The following is a 24,318-nucleotide window of genomic DNA, read 5'->3' on the forward strand; positions in this document are numbered from 1 at the left end:
GCCTGCCCTTAGCTCCAAAGACCCACCTCCCTTCTTCCGATTCTTTCTTTTACTTTTTTTTTTAATTATTATTTTTTAATTATTTAACTCTTTTCTTTTTATATATATATATATATATATATATTTTTTTTTTTTTTTTTACTTTTTGACGGCAGAGTAAGAGAATTACAGAAGACATGCCTTTGGGATTACACAACCATCCTCGATTCTCTACAACCCAATATATTGTCCTCTTTCTTTCTCTTTTTTATACCTATTTTTACCCTCATCATTTTCTTTTTCAATTTGTTTCATACTATTTAAATTTAATTTTTAACCTATATTTACTTTTATTTATTCAAACAATGATTAAATCCGTAACTATCTGATTCTTCAACTTTACACTACTTATTTTCTTTCGATATTTCTTTTAACAATTGTTTTCATATTTTATAAGAAAATTACATTTAAATTCTTAATCAATTTTAGAAAAAAAAATTCTTTTAGTTTTCAAAATGAGAAAAATTTGAGGGACATTTGAGACAAATAATTGATTATTATAGTTTTAAGTCATTATAGTTTAAAATAATATTGACTGTACTAATTGGGAAACACAAAATAATATTTACGGTAACAATTAGTGGTTATTATCATTTTAGGATAGTTATCGTTTCAAATACACTCCTAGAGGACGTTTAGGATAGAGAGTTGGTTATTATAATCATATATTATTATAATTTGGTTATAATAGTTGGTGTTTGGTATAAATTATTTTAGTTTAGATTATAATAATATGTGTTTGAGGTGTGAACTATTTTAATTCGAGAATAAAATAGTAAATACTATAACAAACAATAAAAAAAATGAATGTAAAATAGTAAATACAACATCAAGTAGTGAATATTGTAGCAAATAAGGGGTTTTAAAATAGTGTTAACCGTTGCTAATTAAGGATTTTGAAATAGTAACACTTATCTTAAATTCTTTTTTTTTTTTTAAACTACAAGTGGATGATGAGATTTAAATCACATACCTCATAGTTTCTAACACACTCATATGCCAATTGATTTATGCTAAGTTTGTATCTTACGTTTTAATCTTATTAATTGACAATACATTTACATGACATGATACTTAGTGAAATACCATAAAAGTTATAATGGAAACACAAACTACATGTTCGGGAGTGATTTCGAAATTGTTAAGGATTTGTTTGGTTCACAATCCAAATTCTGTTTTATATTTTTAGATTAGTTGAATTCAGTGAATATATGCTTGGCAAACAAACTGAATTATATTTTCAGAAATTGTTTTCATATTATGTGATCCAAACAGGGTAAAAATCTTAAAACAACATTTTTATGTATTTTTTTTATATTCAAAATTTGAATTTTAAAATTTAAAATGCAGCATTATATTAAATAAAGTTGAAAACATTTAGAAATATAATATATATCATGTTATAAACTCGATTTCAATTTTTAAAAATTAAAATATGTATCAAGTATTATAAATTAAATTAGGTTAAATTCCAAGTTTGGTCCCCATGGTTTAGATCAAGTTAGTCCATAGTATTTTAAAATTTAGAATTTAGTTACTATTATTTGATATAACTTTAGTCCACATGGTTTGTTTAGTTTTCTTAAATAATCCCTACCATAAGAATACTTATTATAAAACTTTCATCAAACTATAGGGGTAAATTCTAGTTATAAATCGTAAGACTTAAATTTTAACTTACCTCAAGCCAAAGGGACTAAAATTTGAACTTTTCCTATAAATTATATTACAAAACAATAATTATACACATTTTTTAATATAAAATATGTTCATAAATAAATTAATAATAAATTATTGTCAACTAATATTCAATGGATAACTACAACTAGTTTACAATTATTTAAATTAGAATCTAAATTCTGAATTCTACTACCAAATACATAAAGCACGAAACTCTGTTTTTATTTAACTTTCGTTTTCAAGTTTATGTTTTTAGATTATCTACCAAATAGGTCATAAATCATCATTCTCATGTTCAAAACCACTCAGAAGTCTAAACATACTTTTTATCATGTAAAATTAATTTTACACATTTAAATGCAACTTTCATATTATCAAAATTGATTTTGAATAATTAAAAGTAAAATTTAACCTATATTTAGATTGGATAGTTAGATACTAAAATATGCATTTAGTGTTTGTTCGTTTTAATAAAGTGTCAAATGGCGTCCGTTGTGTGATTATGTATTGATTTTAGGAAAATGAAATCTGTGCGGCCATGTGACAAGAGGATTATAATAAATTAATTTGGAAGTTCTGTTAATAGAAAAAGACATCATAAGCCCAAGGGGAAGTTATTAATAATTATAATTAATGTAATTCCCAATGCATGTCTACTCTTGGAATCTCAGTCAAACAGTTTACTGCTTTGCTTTGCTTTGGCTCTTCACACACATCCAACCAAAGCTTTTTCTTTTATTATTATTATTATTATTTCGCTAATGAGAAAATTAAATAAAAAAGGCAATAAAGTCATCTTTTGAGTCAGCAACAAAATGCCCAGATCTTAAACCTAAAAACACTTATTTAATTAAGTACCATAATTTTAATTCCAAAAAGCGACTTAAAAGTTAAAAGAGAACACCCACTTGTCACGTGACTAACCATTCTTAATTTCTTGCCCAAGCTTCCAAACAATACCTAATTTGTTTCTTTCTAATTTTCCCCCACGAGGCTCCTTACTACTACTACTACTCATTACCTATATTTTAATCTAATATATTCCCCCCCAACACTTTTCTACTCAATGTTATTTTTATATTTTTTTTAACCTCCTCTTTTTCTTTTTAAAAGAAACTCAAAATGTTCCACCCCTTTCGAACTTACCTCTTTCACCTGAAGAGGGTGTGAAGATAACAGATATTACTCTTTTGTAATACTTGCTATCGCACTTACCAATCACATCTTAAACTCTTTTGTGATAACTATTGTCTGTCTTCGATCTAAATTACAAACAACTCTTTAGCCAAGTATAAAATGACAACAGTTCTCTAGTTAATTTATTATATATCAAACCATTATAATATTTGCACAACTTTAGATTTAGTTTAGATAACTCTACTCCTAGGCTACATAACTCATAAAAGAGCAGACCTTCACCAAAAAAATGTGGCTATAGTGTGACAGACCTTGGCCTTAACAGCATCCTGGAACTCCACTCTTGGCTACTTGGGGGAGGGGGGATAAAACAGTTAGAAAACATGAGTTGAAAAGCTCAGTGAGTGGTACGTTTAGTATAAAAATAGATTTGTTGTTTGAAAATCATTTATGGGAATACAATTTCACAGATAACCAAACACAGTATCATGACCTCAGTCAGCAACTGAGATAATATTGGCATGATCATATGTTCTCTAGAAATACAATAATTCGGTCAAATACAATTCCAAAGGAAACAATCCCAGTACCCAATACAACTCGCCGAATGTGCACATGTCAACAATATCCCGCTAGACATAATTAGGTAGGCTAACAATCCCAGCCAGATTATACTGACAATCTTAGCTAGACGTCCACGAGATATGCTAGAGTTTCCAATTCAATTCACAATAAACATACATCCACATAATATCAGGAAAATAGTCAAAACAACATGAAATCAATAAAGACAAAAAAAAAAAAAAAAAAAAATGTTTGATCATGCCACAGCTTTCAAAACCATGCATATATATACATACTTATATATACATAAAGGCATATCAATTCACAAAGACAGAGAAATATTGGGAATGTCCTAAACTCGCCACTCATAAATATTGTTAACATATTCTATTTATCAATAAAAGTATTATTAAGTATTTTTCAATAAATTGTTATTGATATTACATTCTATTATAAAAATCCAATAAACAAATCTACGGCTATAATATGAATATTTTAACTTTATGTGGCGGTATAAAAGAGGATCAAGTTTTAGTGTATAGCCAAAATGGTTTATAAGTATATGGATGAGTTTGGTATCTCATCCTTGTGACACTATTGGATGCGACCTATTTTATATATTGAGACAGATGATGTGATCCCAAAATCATTTATGTGGAGACATGTGAGTGAGGACATCCTATACAATGAGTTTGCATAAGAACGGACCTAGGAATAGTCACTTTTTTTTTTAATTTTATAACGACCATTTACTGTTAAATCTGACTATTTCAAATTCAATAACCTAGGGTAACTCGACCTTAATCTTGAGCTAACTATGAACTCCTGTTTATTCAAGATTATCCTTTGATCTGCATAGGTGAGAGTAGTTCAACAGCACTGCTCAATAAGCCTCTCATTTTGGGGACAAGACTAGATAGATAGCTGGAGACATAGTTTTGCAAGATAAAATTTATTCCTACTCGACTTAGGGTTAGCAGATAGGTTGTTCTCTTAAGCGTTGATTCCTGGTCTTGAATAATGAGACCCCACCCTCTTATGATCAAAAGGGTCATGGTTTAAAAGTTGGACTATAAACCAATTGTTCATTGGAGGATCAGTGGGAGTTTAAGGAGTAAGATGTATTTATAGGGGTAAAACGGTAATTTTGACCTAGTTGTAAATATGAACAATCCGTGAAGGGTCGACTTACTAATTATGGTTATAGTGGAAAAAAAATATCTATAATGAGAAGAATGCAATTGTCGAGCTATAGTGGTATGTCTCGATAGTTAACGAATGTCAATTAATTTGGATTAAAGAGTTTATCCAAATAATTGTGAACCGTTGGAGCTCGTGATCGGTCCATTAGGTCTCCCTACGAGCTCACAAATGGAATATCCTTAGAATAGCGTGATAAGTTAATTTGAAACGTTCAAATTCAAATTAAGGGAATTAGTAATTATATGTGATATAATTACACGTTTATTTTTGGAATTAAACGATATCGAAGAATCAATTAATATTTAAATATGATTTAAATATTAAATTCATGAATAGGGATTCATGGTGGTGGAATTGGTGATAAATTAATTCAATATTTGATATTAAATTAATAGAATTAATTAAATTATTTATTTAATTATTAATTATTAATTTTATTAGAAAAATTAATTTTTGTAAAATTAATAAAATTTTAGTATTAATTAAAGAATTAAAATTGAAAAATATTTTTTTTTAAAAAAATCAATTTCAAAATTAAAAGGAATTTTGAAAATAGGAAAAAATCCAAATGTGGGATTTTCCAACTATTTTCAAACAGCCAACTTAGTCATACTTCAACTCAAATTCCACTCAAAATCTAAAGGAGCTGGCTTGTTCAAATGCAATAAGATTGCATGTTGCATCTGAATAAAATGAGAGCTTCAAGGCTGAGGAAAGATCATGCAAATCTCTAAATCTCGGATGAAAGTTGAAGGTTGAAGAATGTGTTCCTCAATAGTGAAAAACCAGTGACCTTTCTCCATAATTTCCAAAATTTCAACTTATTTTGAGTTCCACAACTCAATCTAAGGCTCTTAGAGGATAGTAGGGAAGTCATAGTGGTGGTTCACGATCCAAAGAAAAGGAGATTGTAGCTGAATTTCAAGTTTGAAGAAGATCTTCAAAGGTATGTATGAAACCTTCTTAATATCTCATGAACATGCTAAATAAGTCAAAATTAATGAATTAGAATGTTTTATGATCTTGTTTTCTTCCGCCGTGTGTTTTCAAAATCTTACAAAAAAAGAGAACCACTCATAGTTCACCGGAAAAAAAAGTTCCTTAATTGTTGGGGTTGATGCCTTAAATCTTGTAAGGTACTATAGTTTGTAATTGTATTGTACAAACATCTTATTTATTTAATAAAATATATTATGTTTTATGTCAATTCTAGTTGCATTAACTACAAACCAATAAACTAAGATCCAAGGTTATCTTGTAGCTTAAACATGTGTATAGAGATATACGGATGAATCATGTTTAAGTGATAACCTAAATGATATGTAGTAGATGGATAAGGCTGGATACCTTATCCTGATGACATTTACGAGTATGACCTGCTGTGTAGATGTTACAATTATTGTAAAGTGCTACAAATGATCCGATCCCGATCATTTATGTGGAGACATATGAGTGAGGATATTATATACAAAGGATTTTATATAAGACCGACCACGAAATGTTTAGTCTCATTATATAGTTGTTCATAATAAAGGCTTACATTTCACTAGGATGACCATAGGTAACATGACCTTAATCTTGAGTGAGTTGTAAATTCCTGCCTATGAAGGCAACCTTTTGATTTGTATGGGTGAGAATGATCAGATCCCTGACTCAATAAGCCTACTATTTTGAGGATTCGTCTAATTGAGGAGCTGTGAACACGACTGCACATGAAGGAACTCACTTCTTCCCCAACATCGGAGTAAGTAGATAAATTGCTCCTTCAGGGCTGATTCCGAGGGCTTGAACAATGTGGCGTCACACCCTCTCCTGGCCCGAGAGGGATTTGGTCATAGTTGAACTATGATTTATTGTGATCAGTGGTATTTAAGGAGTTAGATGTAACTCTAGGGGCAAAAACGGTAATTTTAGTCAAACTATACTTACGAGTAATTTATGAAGGATCATCGCACTGTTGATTGGTTATATTCAATGAATATAGAAATATATCTATAGTGCTAAGAGTGCAGCTGTCGATCTTTAGTGGAGTGCCCGATAGTTAACTAATGGTGAATAATTTAATTAAAGGACTTTAATAAATTATTCACGTACCGTTGGAGCTTCAAGCTACATGTCCATGAGGTCCCCTCGGTCGCTCAACATGAATAAATGAGAATAAGTTTTTGGATTATTTTGAATTGTTCAAATTAGGTGAGGGAATTAATTATATATGATATAATCAATTTAATATTAATTATATATGATATAATTGCTGTAATGTATTTAATACATTATAATAAAAAGTATACTTGAGAGAAAATAAATATTTGAATATGATTCACATATTAATTATATGAATTTGATTCATATAATTAAATTTAGTATAAATGAGATTTATATTAAAAGTCGTTGGTAGGAGAGAATTGAAACTATAGGTTATATTGTATTTGATACAATATAGAAAGTATAGATTATATGTTATATTTGATATAATATATATACTATATATATGATAACTACCTCATCATATATATATATATATATATATATATATATATATTAATGTTTTATTAAATAAATAAATATATTTATTTTAATTAATTTATTTAGAAAAACTATTTGATACAATAGTTAAAATCATGACAAAATCAATCCACAAATAAAGAATAAAAAAAATCACACATAAATTTACGTAATTTATTAATAATGCATTAATTGCATTCAGAAAATTTGTTTTATTATCTGGAGGAATATAGTACAAAATACTAAAAGTAAATACATGTAAGAATTAAAAGGTTTTTATATGATAATTCTCTTCAACTCTAAATAGAATAAGTTCAAAATGAAATTCAAAACGTAAAAACTTGAATAATACTCTACATATAATAGATTTCAAGACATTTCAACCATTAAAAAAAAAGAAAAGAAAAGAAAAGAAAAAACCATCAAACGAAATGAAAGTGCTGACTATAAACAACCATGCATCACTATCATGTGTAACGTTTAAGGATACATGCAAACAATAATTTGGCAAAAGGATAAATAATTAAGGAGATCGATTTTCCACCTCCGCCTATGATATATTTGTTCGATTCTCACTAGTTAGAAGGAAAAAATTTATAACATTACGGCTCCTCTATTCATTCTAGGTCACACATCAACGTGCCTTCACTATAATTCAAAAAGTACTAGTTAGTTCAATCGACATTATTATCGATGTTTATGTCAAATTGAAGTAGTCATACACTCCCACGTGTTATCAAATAACAATAACAATAAAAAGAATAAGAAAAGTATCAATTTATAACACTAAACTTTAGGTATTGTATTAATTTAAACTGTGAACTAATAATTTTATAAATTTAGACATTAGACTTTTGTAAGTGTATCAATTTATATCCTCTATTATGTTCCAACCTCATGTGAAACTTATAATTACATCAATTAAACCTTTAAAGTTACATAAATGAATCGATTACTTAGAATTTTAGACAAAATTTCCTTTGAAAATCATACGTGCACTTATTCTCATCGTCCAATTTGCAAAATCGAAATTTGAAGAAATTTACACGCATCTAAGAATTGGTGTATGGATGATTTTTAAAAGTAATCGGAATAAATGAAGGGTCTAAATTGATTGGTTTATGAAAAATTAGGTGTTTGATTGACTTCAATAATAAATTTTACACAATATTGATGGAATAAAATTTGGAAGATAGGATTTGGGTTTTGGTCCCCATGGTTGTTAAATATTTGTATTGTGTATGTGTGCATTAAATTGTTTCAGTGGGTTTAAGTGAATGTGGGGATATACAGCTTCTAGGTTGGCGGCAAACCAAAAATTGGCACTATATTTGGATATTTGTATTTTAACATAAACATTCTTATTTTCTCACCCATCAACTACCTGTGAATTCCACACCCTTTCACGTGCTTCTCTTTATTGCTTCTCCCTCTTCCCTTACCTTTTTTTTTTTTTTTACTCCCTTCCTTTTTTTCAACTCTAAATTGTCTTTCCTCTACTTCTCAATTAAATACCTTCCCAAATTTATTTACTTCATATACCATTTTTTTTTTATCGTCTATTTTTTACTCTCTATGTTTTATGGCTTTTCATTCTTACCTATGTACTTTTAAAAAGTACATATATGTTTTGGTATAACAACATTTCACAATTTTGAATTGGAATTGTGATTGAAAATTTACAAATGAATTTAAACTGATATTTTAATTATTGGAGGGCTAAAATGGATAACATTAACTACAATCTAAGAACCAAATTAGATGCTTTAAAATTATTTGGACAAAAATTTGAAGATTTCAAAAATTAAAATTTAATTCTACACATTTTTTATTTGTATATATCTATGTTACTTTTGAATAAATGGAAAATACGTTAATTTCTGTTGTCATATTGAATAGAAGCGCAATAAAAAGTCATAACAAACCACATAGCCATTTATGCTAAAAACAAGTAAGTGTAATTCTCACTGGACAATTAGATGTGTTGACCTGAGGAGGAATGTATTTGCCAGTTATATCATCTGCAATTGCATAAATTTCATATCAAACTTAGTCCAGATATTTGTATTTCTATGTACTTAATTTTTGGGAAAAATATTTTTTTGGGCCCTAAGTTTTGGGCGTAGTTTCTATTTAGTCTCTAGGTTTTCAAATGTTACACATTTGGTCCTTGAGTTCTGCATTTTATTTCAATTTAGTCCATAAGTTTCAAAATGTTATAATTTTATACTTGAGATTTGAGTTTTATTTCAATTTTGTCCATAGGTTTCAAGATTTTGCATTTCTAACCTCAGTTTGTTATTAAATACCCACTTTTAATCATTGATGTCAATTTCTATTAATTAATTAAAAATAATTATGAAGTGAAATTTCGAATTTAATTTTAAAAGTGATAAAAAAAAATATGAAACTCAATTAATTATAATTCTTTTAGTGATTTTTAATTTATTGACATAAATTAATGTTAAAGACGGAAAATGAATATTTAGTGAATAATCGAATTTAAAAGTGTAAACCTTGAAATATAAGGATCAAATTGATACAAAACTCAAATGTCAAAGGTAAAATTATAATATTTTGAAATCTAAGAATTAAATTAAAAATTAGACCTAAACCTAAAGACAAAAAGGACATTTCTCTCTTAATTCTTTTAAAAACTGCAAAGATTAGAATAGATAAATATTTGGTTTAGATACTAATTTAATAACCATATTTTAAAATAACTATCTTAATTCTTATACTTTCGACTTAATCATAGAAGGTTGATTTTGATAGATGTACTTCTAGAAGATGACAATTTGACCCCTTTAATTTTGTTTTTATTTAGAATAACAGTATATTTACCAAAATTTAAAAAAGTAATAATAAATTTGTATTAATGTCTTTCCATTATGTTACCATTTTTTTTTTTTCAAATGGGAAGGAAATAGTTGGGAGAAAAAATTGAAATTTGGAAGATATGGGTTTGGCAATTGGTAAAAGTAAAACTCAAGGGTTTATTTATTTATTAAAAAAAGGAATTTGGGAAAAAGACAAAAGAGTCCTCGAGGTTCGAAAAAGAGGGGGGGAAAAGGAAAAAAAGAAAAAAAAAAGGGGTGGGAGAGTGGGAAATTACTGAGAAGAGATGAGATGCTAAGTGCATTGAGGTGACATTGGTGTGTATACATACATTCATTCATCCGACAAACTTTACCCTTCTCCCATTTCCATCGCCACCAAGAGGATAACCCTTAACCCACAACTCATATCCATCCTCATCCCAATTATATAACTTTACTCTCTACTAAATAACTAAACCATTATTATTTCAAATCTCTCTTTCTATCTTATTTATTACATCATACTATCATTTTTCATATTTTCTATTCATATTAAAATAATTTATATCACACACAAATTATTAAACTTAAATAAGACTATATTAACAGATTATAATAAGAAATGCCATATATCAAATATTTCTTTATTAATAAAATAAACACAAATATAAAAGTGTATTAAGAATCGACCATCAAAGATAAACAACAAACACAAGACAAAAAAGAATCAATATAAAGATTTGCATGGATTACTGACAGTGTATTAACTACATGTATAAATAAAAAGAAGATAATTTATCCGTAGAAGAAATTCTTTAAGAAAAAATATAGGCCAGGGATACTTTTAAGATTAGAGAGTCGTATTTTAAAAAACTCTTAGATTAAAATCATAAAATAAATAAATAAAAAAAAATGAATTCAACTCGCTAATAAAATTTAGTTCTCGCCCGAATCATCAAATAACAGATTGAAACGTAGTAAGTAAAAACATTTCAAATAAGTAGAAGAAATAAACTTAGAAGAGATAGAATGATAATAGGGCATGGGGCCGTTTCGATATTGGGGGGGGAAGGTGACGCAAATGTGGACAAAGGATCCAGCGTAGGGCCCAGACGATGGCTGTCGGTAAAAGGGAAGCTAGCCTCCTCTATTCCCATCTCACGAGGAGTTTATGGTAATTTCGCAAAACGGAAGGGAGGGAGGGGGTGAGCGTGGCCCCCACGTGGCACTATCAAAGTCCACACCCGCTGTTGACACGTCAATGTCACAGTTGGAGAGAGAGAGAGTGAGGATTCCGATATATTGAAATGATGAGATGGGTTTGACGTGGGTTACTTGCTTTACTTTTACTGCTTCTTTTTTTTTTTTTTCTTTCTTAATTTAATAAATTGTTATTATTTAATATAATAATAATAATAATAAGAGGATGAAAAAAATATTCTTTGGAGGGGTCTTTCACTGTCTTCTCCAGCTAAGCAACAGCTCGCAGAGAGTGTGATACACGCGCTATAGGAGCGTACGGTCAGACAGAGGGAAGGAAGGCGGCGTTGTAGAGAGTAGAAACTAGAAGGATAGAAATAGAATAATATTTATAATAGCAAATACAATAGCATGCTCCCCCATGCTATACAATCGCTTTCCCACCTCCTCTATGACTAAAATCTCCCCATTCCACTTACACACTTTTCTATACTATCACCTTTTTTTTCCTCCTTCTATACACAACCAACCATTTTCCTTCCCTATTTACGGATTAAAAAAATATATCTGTAACTTGTAAAACAAATAAAAATAACATTTACTACTACGGAAACTCCAATTTTTAGCTAAATTTATAGTACTCAATGCAACAAGCTTCTACTAAAGAAGGGAAAGGTTAGAGTAGACAGTGCATCGAATGAACTAGTTACTTCCTTTTATGGATTCTCTTTGAATGTCAACTAAACATCTCCATTTTGTCTTTACATGTTTCAAATTTTGAAGACAGTTTGACTATCTTTGTCTTAATCTTATTTTTTATATTGATATTTTCCTTGGTCCAAAATTATCATGACCTATATATTTATAGTAGTTTTTTTTTTCAAAAAAAAAAAAAAAAAAAAAAAAAAAAACTCATGTTGTAGCCCAAGTAACTATTCATTTTTGTATAAAGAAAAAGGAGAATTATGGAATTAGGTGCAACTTAATCATTGTTTTATTTAAAAAAAATAATTTTGATCCTACTAGAACTAGTTATTTATTAGGGTAAGGACTTGTTATAAAAACAGTCATAATATATTCAGAACTAAACCATATATTTACCCCAAACTTATTAGTAGTACATGCAAAATCTATCCTAATTAAATGAATTTATCAATACGCAGTGTACGATATATAAATAACGTATGTGAATCCTAAGCAAGGATTGAAGATTTAATCTCCGTGACACTATCCCACATTTATTAGGATATTTTAATCCATTAACTGAAAGGGGTTTTTGAATAATCCAAGAGTAAGTAAGGTAATAAGTACAAATTTTAGGGTGTGTGAAAAAGATATTGGGAATAATATTGAACAATGTGTGTTTTTGTTAGGTGTGGTGGGGGAAAGGAAACCGCGAGAAAAAAGGAGATGTCAATTTGGCATTAGGTTTTACGACAAATAAAATTACACAACCAATGCGACCAATATGCTTAAAAGCTGCATCCCCAGAGGCAAAAATTAAAATTAAATTATATATTATATAAACAAAACTAAACAAAAAGACATTTTATGTAACCTCAACGCACATCTTACAAACATTACAAAAGAAGGTAGAGATTTTTCCTTTTAGTGTGTTGGTCATAATTTCGTACTCCAATCTCCGAATGTTTTCCTCAACAATGGGAGACATTGCCAGAATTTTATTTAACAATCTGACTCTATGTAGAATGTACTTCCATTTCCAATACCGTCATTAAAACATTAATAATAATATAACAATAATCCCCCCCCACTTCCAACCTTTTTATTCCTTTTTTTATATACAAACAAATTAATAACGACACTTGATAATAAATTATATAATGCATCATCAGACATTAAATTCTTATATTTTCCTAAATTAGATGTAAGCCCTGGAACTATTCAATTCCACGTCAGCAGAAGATTATTTTTATTTTTATTTTTACTTGGAGGGTTATTTCAAAATTGAGCTGAAAAAGTGCAACATGTTTGCATTTTGCAAAGGAATTTAAGGCAGGGACCGTAGATGAAATATATATAAAATATAGGGTAGATAATAATTGAATAAAGGAAAGTAATAAGCATGCAGCCAAGCGGGTGATGGCAATTAAAAAGGGTCAGAAGAATGGTAATTACAAAGTTAATGCGAAGGAGGGGTTTGTCTGCAAATTGAGTGGCAACCATATCTTTTGCTATTATTATTATTATTATTATTATTACTACTATTACTATTACTATACTATTTTTTCTCTTTCGCATTTTGGGTTTAAAATGATGAGAAATAAAATCAGTGTACCAAATGTTTTGGGCCCTTTGTTTCTTATTCAGAATATGAAATTTATGACAAAAATCTTACCTTAAAGGTTAGAGCTGCCCACTTCTAATTGAATTTATTTGTATTGTCTTTTTGGCACGTGCCACAGTCATGGTCAATGACTCAATGGAGTGTTATTTGGACTACTCTCTATACTAAAAGGGAAGATTGGGGGATAATATAACTGTTAACATTAACAAGCTCTCTCCCCATCACATGGGAACTAGGGTAAACAACTTCACTTTTTATTACCTTGTTTGGGACTTTGAGACATACATCTACTACTTACTCTTTACCACAATCCCCAAGGGTGAAGATGACATCTCCTCAATTTAAAACGCCTTTGAGATGTTTTCATTACTTTTCTCGTAATGCCAGATGACTGTTTTATGTTAAAAAAGACAAGTCTCTATAAAGTTGGAAGACCACTAATAAAAAAAAGATTTTTTTCTTGAATGTTGTTGGTAGAATATCTTGAATGTGTTATCTGACACTGCGAATGACCAACCACAAAGTCTCACCAGCCCTAGAGTTTAGAGGAGTACACGATGTATAAACTTTCTAATCCCATAAGCACCTTTGCAATATATATTTCCTAATATTTTTCTCTTTAATGCATTATTCTATCTGTGGACGTAGCTACCACATTGTTAACGAGTGAACCATGTCAATTTCTGTATTGATCTTTACTATTTACGTTTTCTCTCACTTTCTTTATTTTGTTGATTTTATAACCGTTGTGGATAGAAATACACATTTTACCTCAAAATACTAGGTTATTTTACCATAAGTTCTGTAATAGAAACATTGATATGATGTGAAAAGTAACCTAGTATTTTGATCACAAACTTATATTACAGAACGATGATTAAATGTTTGTCAATAAGAAACCAAAGGGAATGTAAATTTGACCTATAAAGAGAATGAGGTTGTCTCCCGAGAAGGATATATAGGGCACAATGAAGAAGAAGAGTGTAGGTCGACTATGAAAAAAGTTGGGCATTAGGGTGACATGAAGGATCAAAGTTTCATATTTGTTATTTGTAGGGTCATGTCCTAAAACCATTGGCCATTGGGGGTGGGGGGGATTTCAAATAAGGACGAATAATCTTTGTTCTATATGCAAGTTTGGACTTTCATTTTAACATATATATATATATATATAAATTATTAGCTAGCCTTGTTTAATAATTGAAGTATCACCATGCCATATATTAAATCCATGCTTTCATTTTATATCCTTTGTACATTGTACAAGGGATGAGTATACATAATTTATCCACTTATTTTTTTTTTCTCTCGAAGTTATTAAAAAATAATTTTTAAGTGTGAAAGAATGCTTTTTAAACACTTAAAAACCTACTCATTCTAAGTCAATTTAGTTATCTAATAATTGGTCATAAAAGTATAGGCTTAAAATTGTTGTCAACCGTACTTAAAAAAAAAAAAAAAAAAAAAACCCAATGTAATGTACAGTAATTAGTGTTGAGAAAATTTCTACTCTAAACTAAACAATGCAAGAAAAATCTTTATTTTTATTTTTATTTTATTTTATTTTTTTAAATCTCAATGAAAAAAAAAAGAGGGCAACCAACAACAAGATTTTAAAAATCAACCTAGTTAAAAAAATGATTTTATTTAAATTATAGAAACTAGAGTGGATATTTGTAATTAAAATATATTGTTCATTTGGAGGTTATCGAACTCTCATATACCCCACTGGTTTACAAAAACAGTACACGTGTTAGATCTTTATTCACTTAAAATCAACCACTATAATTTTTATGATTAAAATTGATTTTAAATTACAAAAATCAAATTTGGAAGTAATATTGAAAATAAATGTTGAAAAAACATTATGAATATGTAAAAGAAGAAAGAGCATGTGATTGGAATTTAGGTAAGGAAAGTGGAAACTAAAAGAAAATAGAAGAAACCGACCAAAGCAAAGGCAAAGGAAAAGAAATCCCAATGTTGAAGTAATTTGAAGTGGAAGGCCACACCCACACGGACTTACCCAAATATTCTCCCACATGCAAAGGGGGGAACACAGAGTAAAAGAAAAGCACAATATCACATTAACAAACACATTACTCAAAAAGGACATAATTTCATTTTCTTTTTTCTTTTTTTCTTCCTAAAAAAGAAAAAGAAAAAGAAAATCCCCACGAGCAAGAGTCCAAATTCCAAATAGATATGTGTGAAATGGTGGAGGATAAAAGATCCTCAAATGCCTTTCCTCCCATATAAATTATTCTTAAAACAAAAAACAAATCGTTTCGATAAAATCTCGTAAATAATTTAACTAGTTTGTTAAAATTCATAGAGGCTATTTATTAAGTAAATTTTAGGTTAAAATATACCAAATATCTTGAACATTGTACTTTATGTTAAAAACGTCTTTGAACTTTTAAAATTTTCAGTAATATCTTTGAACTTTAAAAATGCTTTTATTATTAGTTTTGGATGAAAACTGTTAGTGTTTTGGATGAAAACTGTTAATGTTTTGTTTCAATCATAGTCACGAACTTCCAAAAGTTTCAAAAATACGTTGGAACTTAAAAAAAAGATTAAAACTCTTATTGTTAATATATGAACATAAATCGTTAATACTTTGTTGCAAAATATCTCTAAAGTTTTAAAAGTGTCTTGATACCCTTAATTTAAGGGGAAAAAAAGTTAAAAGATGCTCTTACTATTTATTTTTAAGATTTTATGCCTTAACTTCAAGTTTTAGATTATATTTTATTGTGGCAAAATTGGTTTAAGAATGGGACAGATGAGAGAAAACTGAGAGTGTCTATATGAAAATATATATATAATTTTTTTTTAAAAAAAAATTGGTTCTTTTTTAAATCAAGAAAACTTCACTAAATTGATCACTATACTAATAATAGGAGCATTTTTAATGTAATATTCTTTGAAAGTTCAAATAATAGTTTGTGCTCATATAACAACAACAACAAAGGTATGTTTAGAGGTTTTTTTTCTTAAAGATTTATGTATTATGGCATAGTTTAGGCTAAATTCTAAGGTTATCAAAAGTATTAGAGGAAATATATAATTAAAGTTTAGTTTGAATCGGCTGAAATGTGAAGAGGTGGAGATATTGAGAAAATAGAAATTAAATGGAAGAAGAGTTGAGAGTAGATGTGAGGGTAAAAATGGAAAATAAAAATGAAGGGGGTGTGGACCGGGGAGGGGTCACGTGGTGGTTTGATGCAGCCCACCACAAGGGTAAGGCCATTTGAAGTTTTAAAGAAGAGAGAGAAAATGTAAAAATTCTGTCCCCCCTCCAAAAAAAAGTTATTTAAAAAATAAAATAAATAAAATACAGTTTGCTATTTGCTAGACTAGCGGGCTTTGTAAGGCAACATCAACGACAACCCTTTTTAACCATCTTCGTCCATCGCCTTATATAACTTTTCTTCTTCTTCTTCTTTTAAAAAAATTAACTAATAATGTCACATATTAAATTTTAATATTTTAGGTATCCTTTACTAATTTGGTTTTTAATTCTCATTTTTTAAAATTAAACTTATTTTATTCATATTTCTTACAACGATTCACATCATTTTTAAATTAATTGAATTTTAAAAATACAAACAACTTTTTAAAAATTACTTTTTTAGTTATTACGGATGAAACTTAGATAATAAAGAAAGAAATTAAAAAAAATAGTATACATAAACTTAATTTAAAAAAAACAAAAACAAAAATAAAATAGTTACTCAACCCGACCTTAATTCTAAAACATTAAACTTTTGTTTCTAAATTTTAAATTTGATTTTCTTCTTGTTTTTAAATTTCAAAATGAAAAAAATTATATCATTGAGAGTGAATTTATTTTCATCTGGCTATTATGATCAAGATTTTTAACATATTTTCCTCATGTTCATTTTAGAATTTAATGAGTTTTTAAATTAATTAATTAAAAATAATAAAGAAATGAGAATTTTTTAGTTAGTTTTAATAGCGACGAAAAATTAATATCAACGAGTAAAAAAGTAAGTTTTAATAAGAAAGAAATCACGATTAAAAATGTAAATATTGAAACATCTAAGAAAAATTATTTTAAACGATAAAATTGCTGAAAATATTTATAATTATTAGCAAAATATCACAGTCTACTGTGATAAACAACGATAGACTACTACTATATGTATCTATCATAGTATTATAGCGCTGTCTATCGTGATCTATTTTAGATATACTGAGATATTTTACTATTATTTATAAATATTTTAATTATTTTTTTATATTTAAAAAAAATCACACACTTAAAACCATATTAAAACCAAGCTTAAAATTCAAAATAAAAATGTAAAACTTTGAAAGGTAAGTAAAAATAGACCTAAAATCTAAGATTTTTTTAAAAAAATTCAAATTCCAATTTATTATTTACCACATATATATGTGTATGTATATATATATATATATTTTTTTCTTTTAAGGATAACGATAGACTTTGTTCTGTTCTTCTCCAAATTACTTTTCTAACCCTTGTCCCCTTCCTTCTCCCTTCCCTTTTTATTTCCGTTTGTGCCACAAATTAATTCCATCTTATTGCCCTTTTTGTCAATCAAACGAATATTTCCATTTAATCTTTAATTCCCAATATAAGAAATATAAGAAATTGAAGCTAAGTGTATCCCTCTCTATCTTGCCCTTCTTAGAATCATACATTCTTAGCTAAAAAATGAATTGAATCCAAATAATTAAACCCCGTTCATTATCATCTTCTTTTTCTTTTTTCCATAACTTTTCTCAAACAGAAACAAACATATTTTTTAGGAAATAGAAAATTACCTAAAAGGACCTCAACCATTCAACTACAGTGAACAGATTACAAAAAGTTTTTCTTTTTCCTTCACCACATAACTATACTAGCTTAAACGGTATTTTAATCATATGAAATCATAATTAATTAATGATTAATCTTGATTTGAACAACCAAACAAACAAAACTAAGGAGTAGATTTGGATGTAAAATTAATTAAGGAGATTTATTATTATTCTCTTCAAAATTAGCTAAAAGGAAAGAAAAGAAAAGACTAATATTTGGTTAGGCCCAAAAATAACGCTTTTATCATTTTGTTTGGCTGACTTTATTGTAGTTTGAGAAACTTAGGAAGTCTTGCTCATGATGTTTGTCGTACTCTCTCTCCAATTATTTTAGTTTATTTTTCTAAAGAAATAAAATAGAAAGAAGAAAATCATCCCTTGGAATTGAAAATTAAAATAAAACCAGGGGGGGAGGGGGGGTTGAGTTTCTTAAAAGCTTTAAGTATCTTGAAATGTGGCTTCCTTTGAAGCAGAGGAGGTGGCTGTCTTTATTTTGTAGCCAAAGAATAGAATCAATGTCCCGTTTGGTGTGTTCAGAGGTTTAGCTGCAGATTTGTTAATGTTTATTTGAGTGCTTGGTTTTGGGTTTTGTTTATTTTGTATGGATTTTGGAGTTGTGGGTTTAGATGGGGTGGTGGTGGGTTCATCAGACACATCGGGTTTCTCTTCTCTTGCTGCTTCTTCAGATGCTGAAACTAAGCAGAAATGGTACGAATCTGCTTCTGGATTTATACATAAACAGGAGCGATCTGCCAGTGAAACTGATGATGAAGATTTGAGAACCTCTAAACTCCTTAAAACTTCTGATCACTTTTCGTCTTCTTCTTCTACCTCTAAAGGATTGCGACAAGCTGCATCTCTGCTCAGATCTAATTCCCCTTTCTTTCTTTCTGATTCTAATCAAAGCCATCACCAAATGCTCTGTTTTTCATCTCCCAAAACAGAGTCTTTTCCTTTAGATAAGACTTCTTCTCTTTCCGGTGTTTCCCCTAATTTCTACCATTCCTCCGCCCCTAGAAATGCAGGTATTTTCTAATTCTAACTCAACTCTCAACTCCCTCATTTGTTTTTTTTAACTCAGTTTTTGTGGGTCTTTTCATTCTCAGCGCCCCTTAGCTTCAGTCTTGTCCTAAAAAGTGAAAAAAAGTTTCTTTCTTTTCTTTTCTTTTCTTTTGTGTTTCTTTTTTTTTTTTTTTCCTCCCCACTTCTTCATTCTGAATAATTCGTCTTCCTGTTTGATGGACGTTTTATTTATTTATCTAGTACAGTAGAGTCTTAAGGAAAAAGGAATTTGTTGTAAAAATGGAGTGGGATGCTATAACAAACAACAGAAAGGTCCTTGTTTTTCTTTTTCATTTTTCTTCTGAACACATCAACTCAGTGTTTAACGAATATTGTCGCTCCCCTAACTGTGGTAGACATGTTTGGAATTTTGAGGTTTTTTGTTTTTTTGGTGACACCAATTTCAGAGCCATTTTCTACACTAATTTGTGTTCCGTTTTCGTTTTTTTAAATATTTGGGTTTTCTTGATTTTGTGTTATTCAGGCTGCAATTATGGAGGTTTGAACGGCAGAAGCATGCACTGCGGTGCTTTTATTGGTGTTAGAGCTCCATTTACTCAAACCCAATGGATGGAACTCGAACATCAGGCTTTGATCTACAAATACATTACTGCTAATGTTCCTGTTCCTTCTAATTTGCTTATTCCCATCAGAAAGGCCCTTGAATCTGCCGGCTTTTCGACATTTTCCGGCGGATTTCTCCGACCTGGCACCGGTAACTTCCCCCTCTTTGTTGCCATAGATCTTGTCAAAAGATGGGTTTTTGTTTTATTTTATTTTAATTTCTTGATCTTTTTGGCTTATGGGTCGGAGGATTTTGTTTGTTTGTAGTGGGATGGGGATCTTTCAACATGGGGTTTTCGAATAGCAGTGATCCTGAACCTGGACGGTGCCGTCGGACCGACGGGAAGAAATGGCGGTGTTCAAGAGACGCAGTTGCCGATCAGAAATACTGTGAACGGCATATGAACAGAGGCCGCCATCGTTCAAGAAAGCCTGTGGAAGGCCAAGCCGGCCACTCCCACTCCGTTTCCGGAGCTTCCAATATTACCACTGCCGCCACCGCTACTAAGCTGATTTCTTCTTCAGCTTCTACGGCGGCAGTGCCCTGCAACAGCTCCCCCAACAGCCTCTCCTTTACTAACCAACACTTCAAGAACCTCCACCGCCCCGGATCTCATCCGCCTCCCTCCGCCGCCGCTCAAATCAACAGGTAAACCCTTTTTTTTACATGTTCCTCTCCGTTTTAAATCATGTATCACAAATCGTTGAGTATCAGTACTGTTCATGATTCCCATTACCAAACAAATCTGACCCCTATCTTTATTTCCATCTTCAATCATTGATCCAAAATTTAGTTGGGTATGGATTCACTTTCTAAGCATTTTAAAAACACTTTCTTCAATCCCTTAGAAAGTCAATCCAAACATGGCGGTCATTAGCTTTCACTATCTAGTTGTCCCTTGAGATATCTAGAATTGAAAAAGGTGAAATGTGCCTCGTCTCTTGTTATGTCTTTTATGGGTTTGATATTTTCTGTCTAGTTGTCCCTTGAGATATCTAGAATTGAAAAAGGTGAAATTTTGAGCAAAACCATTGATTTTGGTTTGCAGAATGTTAATAACGAACAAAGAGAATGGTGGCATTGGGTTGAATGATTCAACATCTGGTCTTTCTGTGCTGTCTCCTTCAATTGACATAAAGCAGTCCAAACAGCTTCCATTTACAATCCAGAAACAGCAAAACCCTTTTGAAGAATCTCCAAGAGGAGCAGAGTTTGGGCTTGTTTCTTCCAATTTTCTCCTTGGCTCCTCACAAAAGACCTCTTCTTTGATGAACTACAGGGGTTTCAATCCTTCAGAGGGCATTACTAGTACTCAAGAAGCAGCTGAAACCCAACATTCATTTCGCCAATTCTTCAACAATTGGCCGAAGAACCAATCTGATAGCTCTTCCGTTTCGTGGTCTAACTCAAATATTGATCCGCAATCCGACAGGACTCAGTTATCCATATCAATTCCAATGGCTACGTCGGATTTCAGATCCTCGACTTCATCCCCGTCCAACGAGAAACTCACCCTTTCGCCATTGAAATCATCGCAGGAGCTGGACCCAATTCAAATGGGATTGGGAGTGGGGAATGTAATTGATGAACCAAACAACAGGCAGGCAAATTGGATTCCCATCTCATGGGAGAGCTCGATGGGTGGTCCACTCGGAGAGGTTCTTCATAGCACAAACAACAATGGTGGGGAATTGAAAAGCTCGTCGATACTCAACCTGATGACTGAAGGGTGGGACAACAGTCCGTCACTAGGCTCGTCGCCTACCGGGGTACTGCAAAAGACGGCATTCGGTTGTTTCTCAAACAGCAGCACAGGGAGCAGCCCAAGAACGGAAAACAAGACTCATGAAGGAGGAGGAGGGGGCAGCAGCCAGTGCAGCGATCGTTTTGTGAATTCTTCTTCATCTTTGCCTAGTGTTTGAGAAACAGGATGAAGAAGAATTTAAATTTATATGTTTGTATGTGCTGCAGACCTTCCATAATAGTTTGTCAGAAAAGATCGTTTTCTGTTTGTGAAACTTTATGGTGCTGTTTTCATTTTCACCCACTCTTGAGGTTTTCAATCAATTTCTCTTCCTAATCTCTGTCATTGAAACGTTTTGTAAAATCATCCTCTAATAGTAGAATTCTGAAGGCACGAAATTTCCTTCGACTCCCATAGTTTTATTCAACTAACATCCACAGAAGTAAGAAAAAAGGTTATGAATCACAAGCTCTGGAATTTAGTAAAAGTAGTTTCTGTTAAACAGATTTGTTCGGTGCAACATTCTTTTTCAGATCTTTAGTTCATGGGCGAAGAAGCATTCGTTAGGGATGACAGACCTATATATTTAAGAAAGAATTGGATTTGGTTTAGCACAATGTGTATAGTAAACAAGGATTGGTTTTTCTAGTAAGCTACGAAATGTTTGGTCAAATATTCAATATGATTTGTTCAAGTAATCATATAATCAATCTCTCCAATTCACAATGGTACGATATTGTTTACTTTGTATAGAAGTTTGATTTTGACTTTTCTTTCAATCAAAGTACTTATATTATTTATTTTTTTGAGTACAACAAAGGAAAACAAGAAAAAAAATTAAGGGAAAAACTAGTCAATAAGAAGAGTAGAATCCACCCATGGAGGGTGATCGTAAATCAAGATGTTTAAGGATCTCACTCTATGAACATGGGAAGTTAAAACATGAGCCACTAAGTAAAGAATACTTTAATCTCTTTCGCATATTTATCTTTCTCAACCAAAAGATTCTAAAGGATTAGAGAATCTATTTCGATTTAGATGGAAGAAATCTCAGCCTTAAGAGTTCAAGGAATTCCCTCATTCATGACAGTAGCATCAACGAGCTCAACGAATCCCAACAAAGGAAAATGGTTCCCCAAAGTAAGCAAAACTTCTCCATTTGAAACAAGAACAATTGCCTCAATACCCCCTCGCCATTCAAAATTATCGCATTAGAATTCAACTTGAAGGATTCGATAGGAGGGACTAACCAAATATATACTCCCTCAATAATTTGAAGAGGGGGAGAAAACAGAGGAGGAGCCGACAACACAAGAGGAGAGAGCAATTGAAGATAGATAGATTCTATCATGTTCGTGAAAGGATCGAATCCCCAGTGGAAGCGAGTGATCGTCTGCTACTTCGATTTTGTTTTTGAAAACAGAACATATAGAACAGAGAAATACAACATTCATAATGTATAAAATCAATTGGCTAAGCATTGAATAAATATATACTTGTCAGCTTCATCGAATAAAATAATGTTAAAGTATATACCTCAACATTAAGCTTCTCCAAGTCTTCAAGAGTTTCACCAACTCTTTTTTCACGTACCGATCTCCCACAAATATTAAGAAGACGCCACTAAAAAGTCTTTTCTATTATTTTTTTGCATAGACGGATTTGTGGGAACCAACTTTTGAAAGAGAAGGAATAGCACGAGAAGAAGATTTTTTGCCATAGAACTTTTTTTCGTGGAAAAATATGTGTTGGGTTTGCACACTTGAAATTCTTGAATGAAAGCCCAAATGATAAAGCTGGCCTTTTTGCTGATCCAAATTGTGATTAAGCCTAGTTAATTTGCCCCAAATATTTTTGGTAGGTAGATAACTTGGTCTTGGTTGCTCCACGATCTTCCAGCTGATGTGCAACACGTGGATAGATTCACTTACTTCTGTCTGATGGAAGTGATGCCTTCTGCTCTGATGAAAAATGAATTTACAAACAAATTATTTTTCTTTCTCTCCCTCGTTCTTTCATCTGTTTGCAGAAAACTCTTTCTAACCCTTTTCTTTCTAATTATTTGCGTGAGTTTTGCTGTGTGAATGAAGAAGAAGAAGAACACGCAATATGATAAAGAGAAAGAAGAGAAGAAGATCTACACGGAGATATACGTGGTTCGGCAATACAATGCCTACATCTATGGGAAGGAGAAGAATCTTTATTTCAAGAGCTAAGTCACACTTTTTCTTTACAAATCTTGTAGATTTCTTGTAAGCTTCTAAAGATTGTACTACAAATTGTAAATGATGCATATTTATACATTTTAGTTGATACAAGTAGTTACATAACAAATTGTAAAGAAAAATGTAAAAGTTGTTGAAGATTTGTTTTGTATGCTTGAGCTTATTTAATACTTCAAATCTCCACCTTAAGCTCAACATACAAGTTTTTCTCCTTCCAGATCTAACTTGTCTTCACCCTTTTTCAAGAAGCTGGAAGCTGATCTGACCAAGATAGTTGGAGAGCTTGAGCTTTGAAACTGGTTTGGTAAGCATATCAACGACATTCTCACTGGTATGATCTTTGAGAACTTCGACTTCACCTTTTTCTATTCTGTCCCTTATGAAGTGATATTTAATATCTATGTGTTTGGTCC

The 24,318-nt window shown here is 30.7% G+C and overlaps 1 protein-coding gene across 1 annotated transcript; it reads left to right on the forward strand.

The window, feature by feature from the left end:
• Positions 1-18,733: 18,733 nt before the first annotated feature.
• On the forward strand, positions 18,734-22,088 carry LOC120076829 (growth-regulating factor 1-like). Its single transcript, XM_039030763.2, has 4 exons — positions 18,734-19,334; positions 19,856-20,086; positions 20,203-20,584; positions 20,985-22,088. Exons 1-4 carry the CDS (start codon positions 18,911-18,913, stop codon positions 21,856-21,858), a joined length of 1,911 nt encoding a protein of 636 aa, XP_038886691.1. The 5' UTR covers positions 18,734-18,910; the 3' UTR covers positions 21,859-22,088.
• Positions 22,089-24,318: the final 2,230 nt, after the last annotated feature.

Source organism: Benincasa hispida, chromosome 4 (assembly GCF_027475165.1).
Source record: "Benincasa hispida cultivar pf3 chromosome 4, pf3_genome.v1.1, whole genome shotgun sequence".
In the NCBI taxonomy this organism is placed as follows: Eukaryota; Viridiplantae; Streptophyta; class Magnoliopsida; order Cucurbitales; family Cucurbitaceae; genus Benincasa; species Benincasa hispida.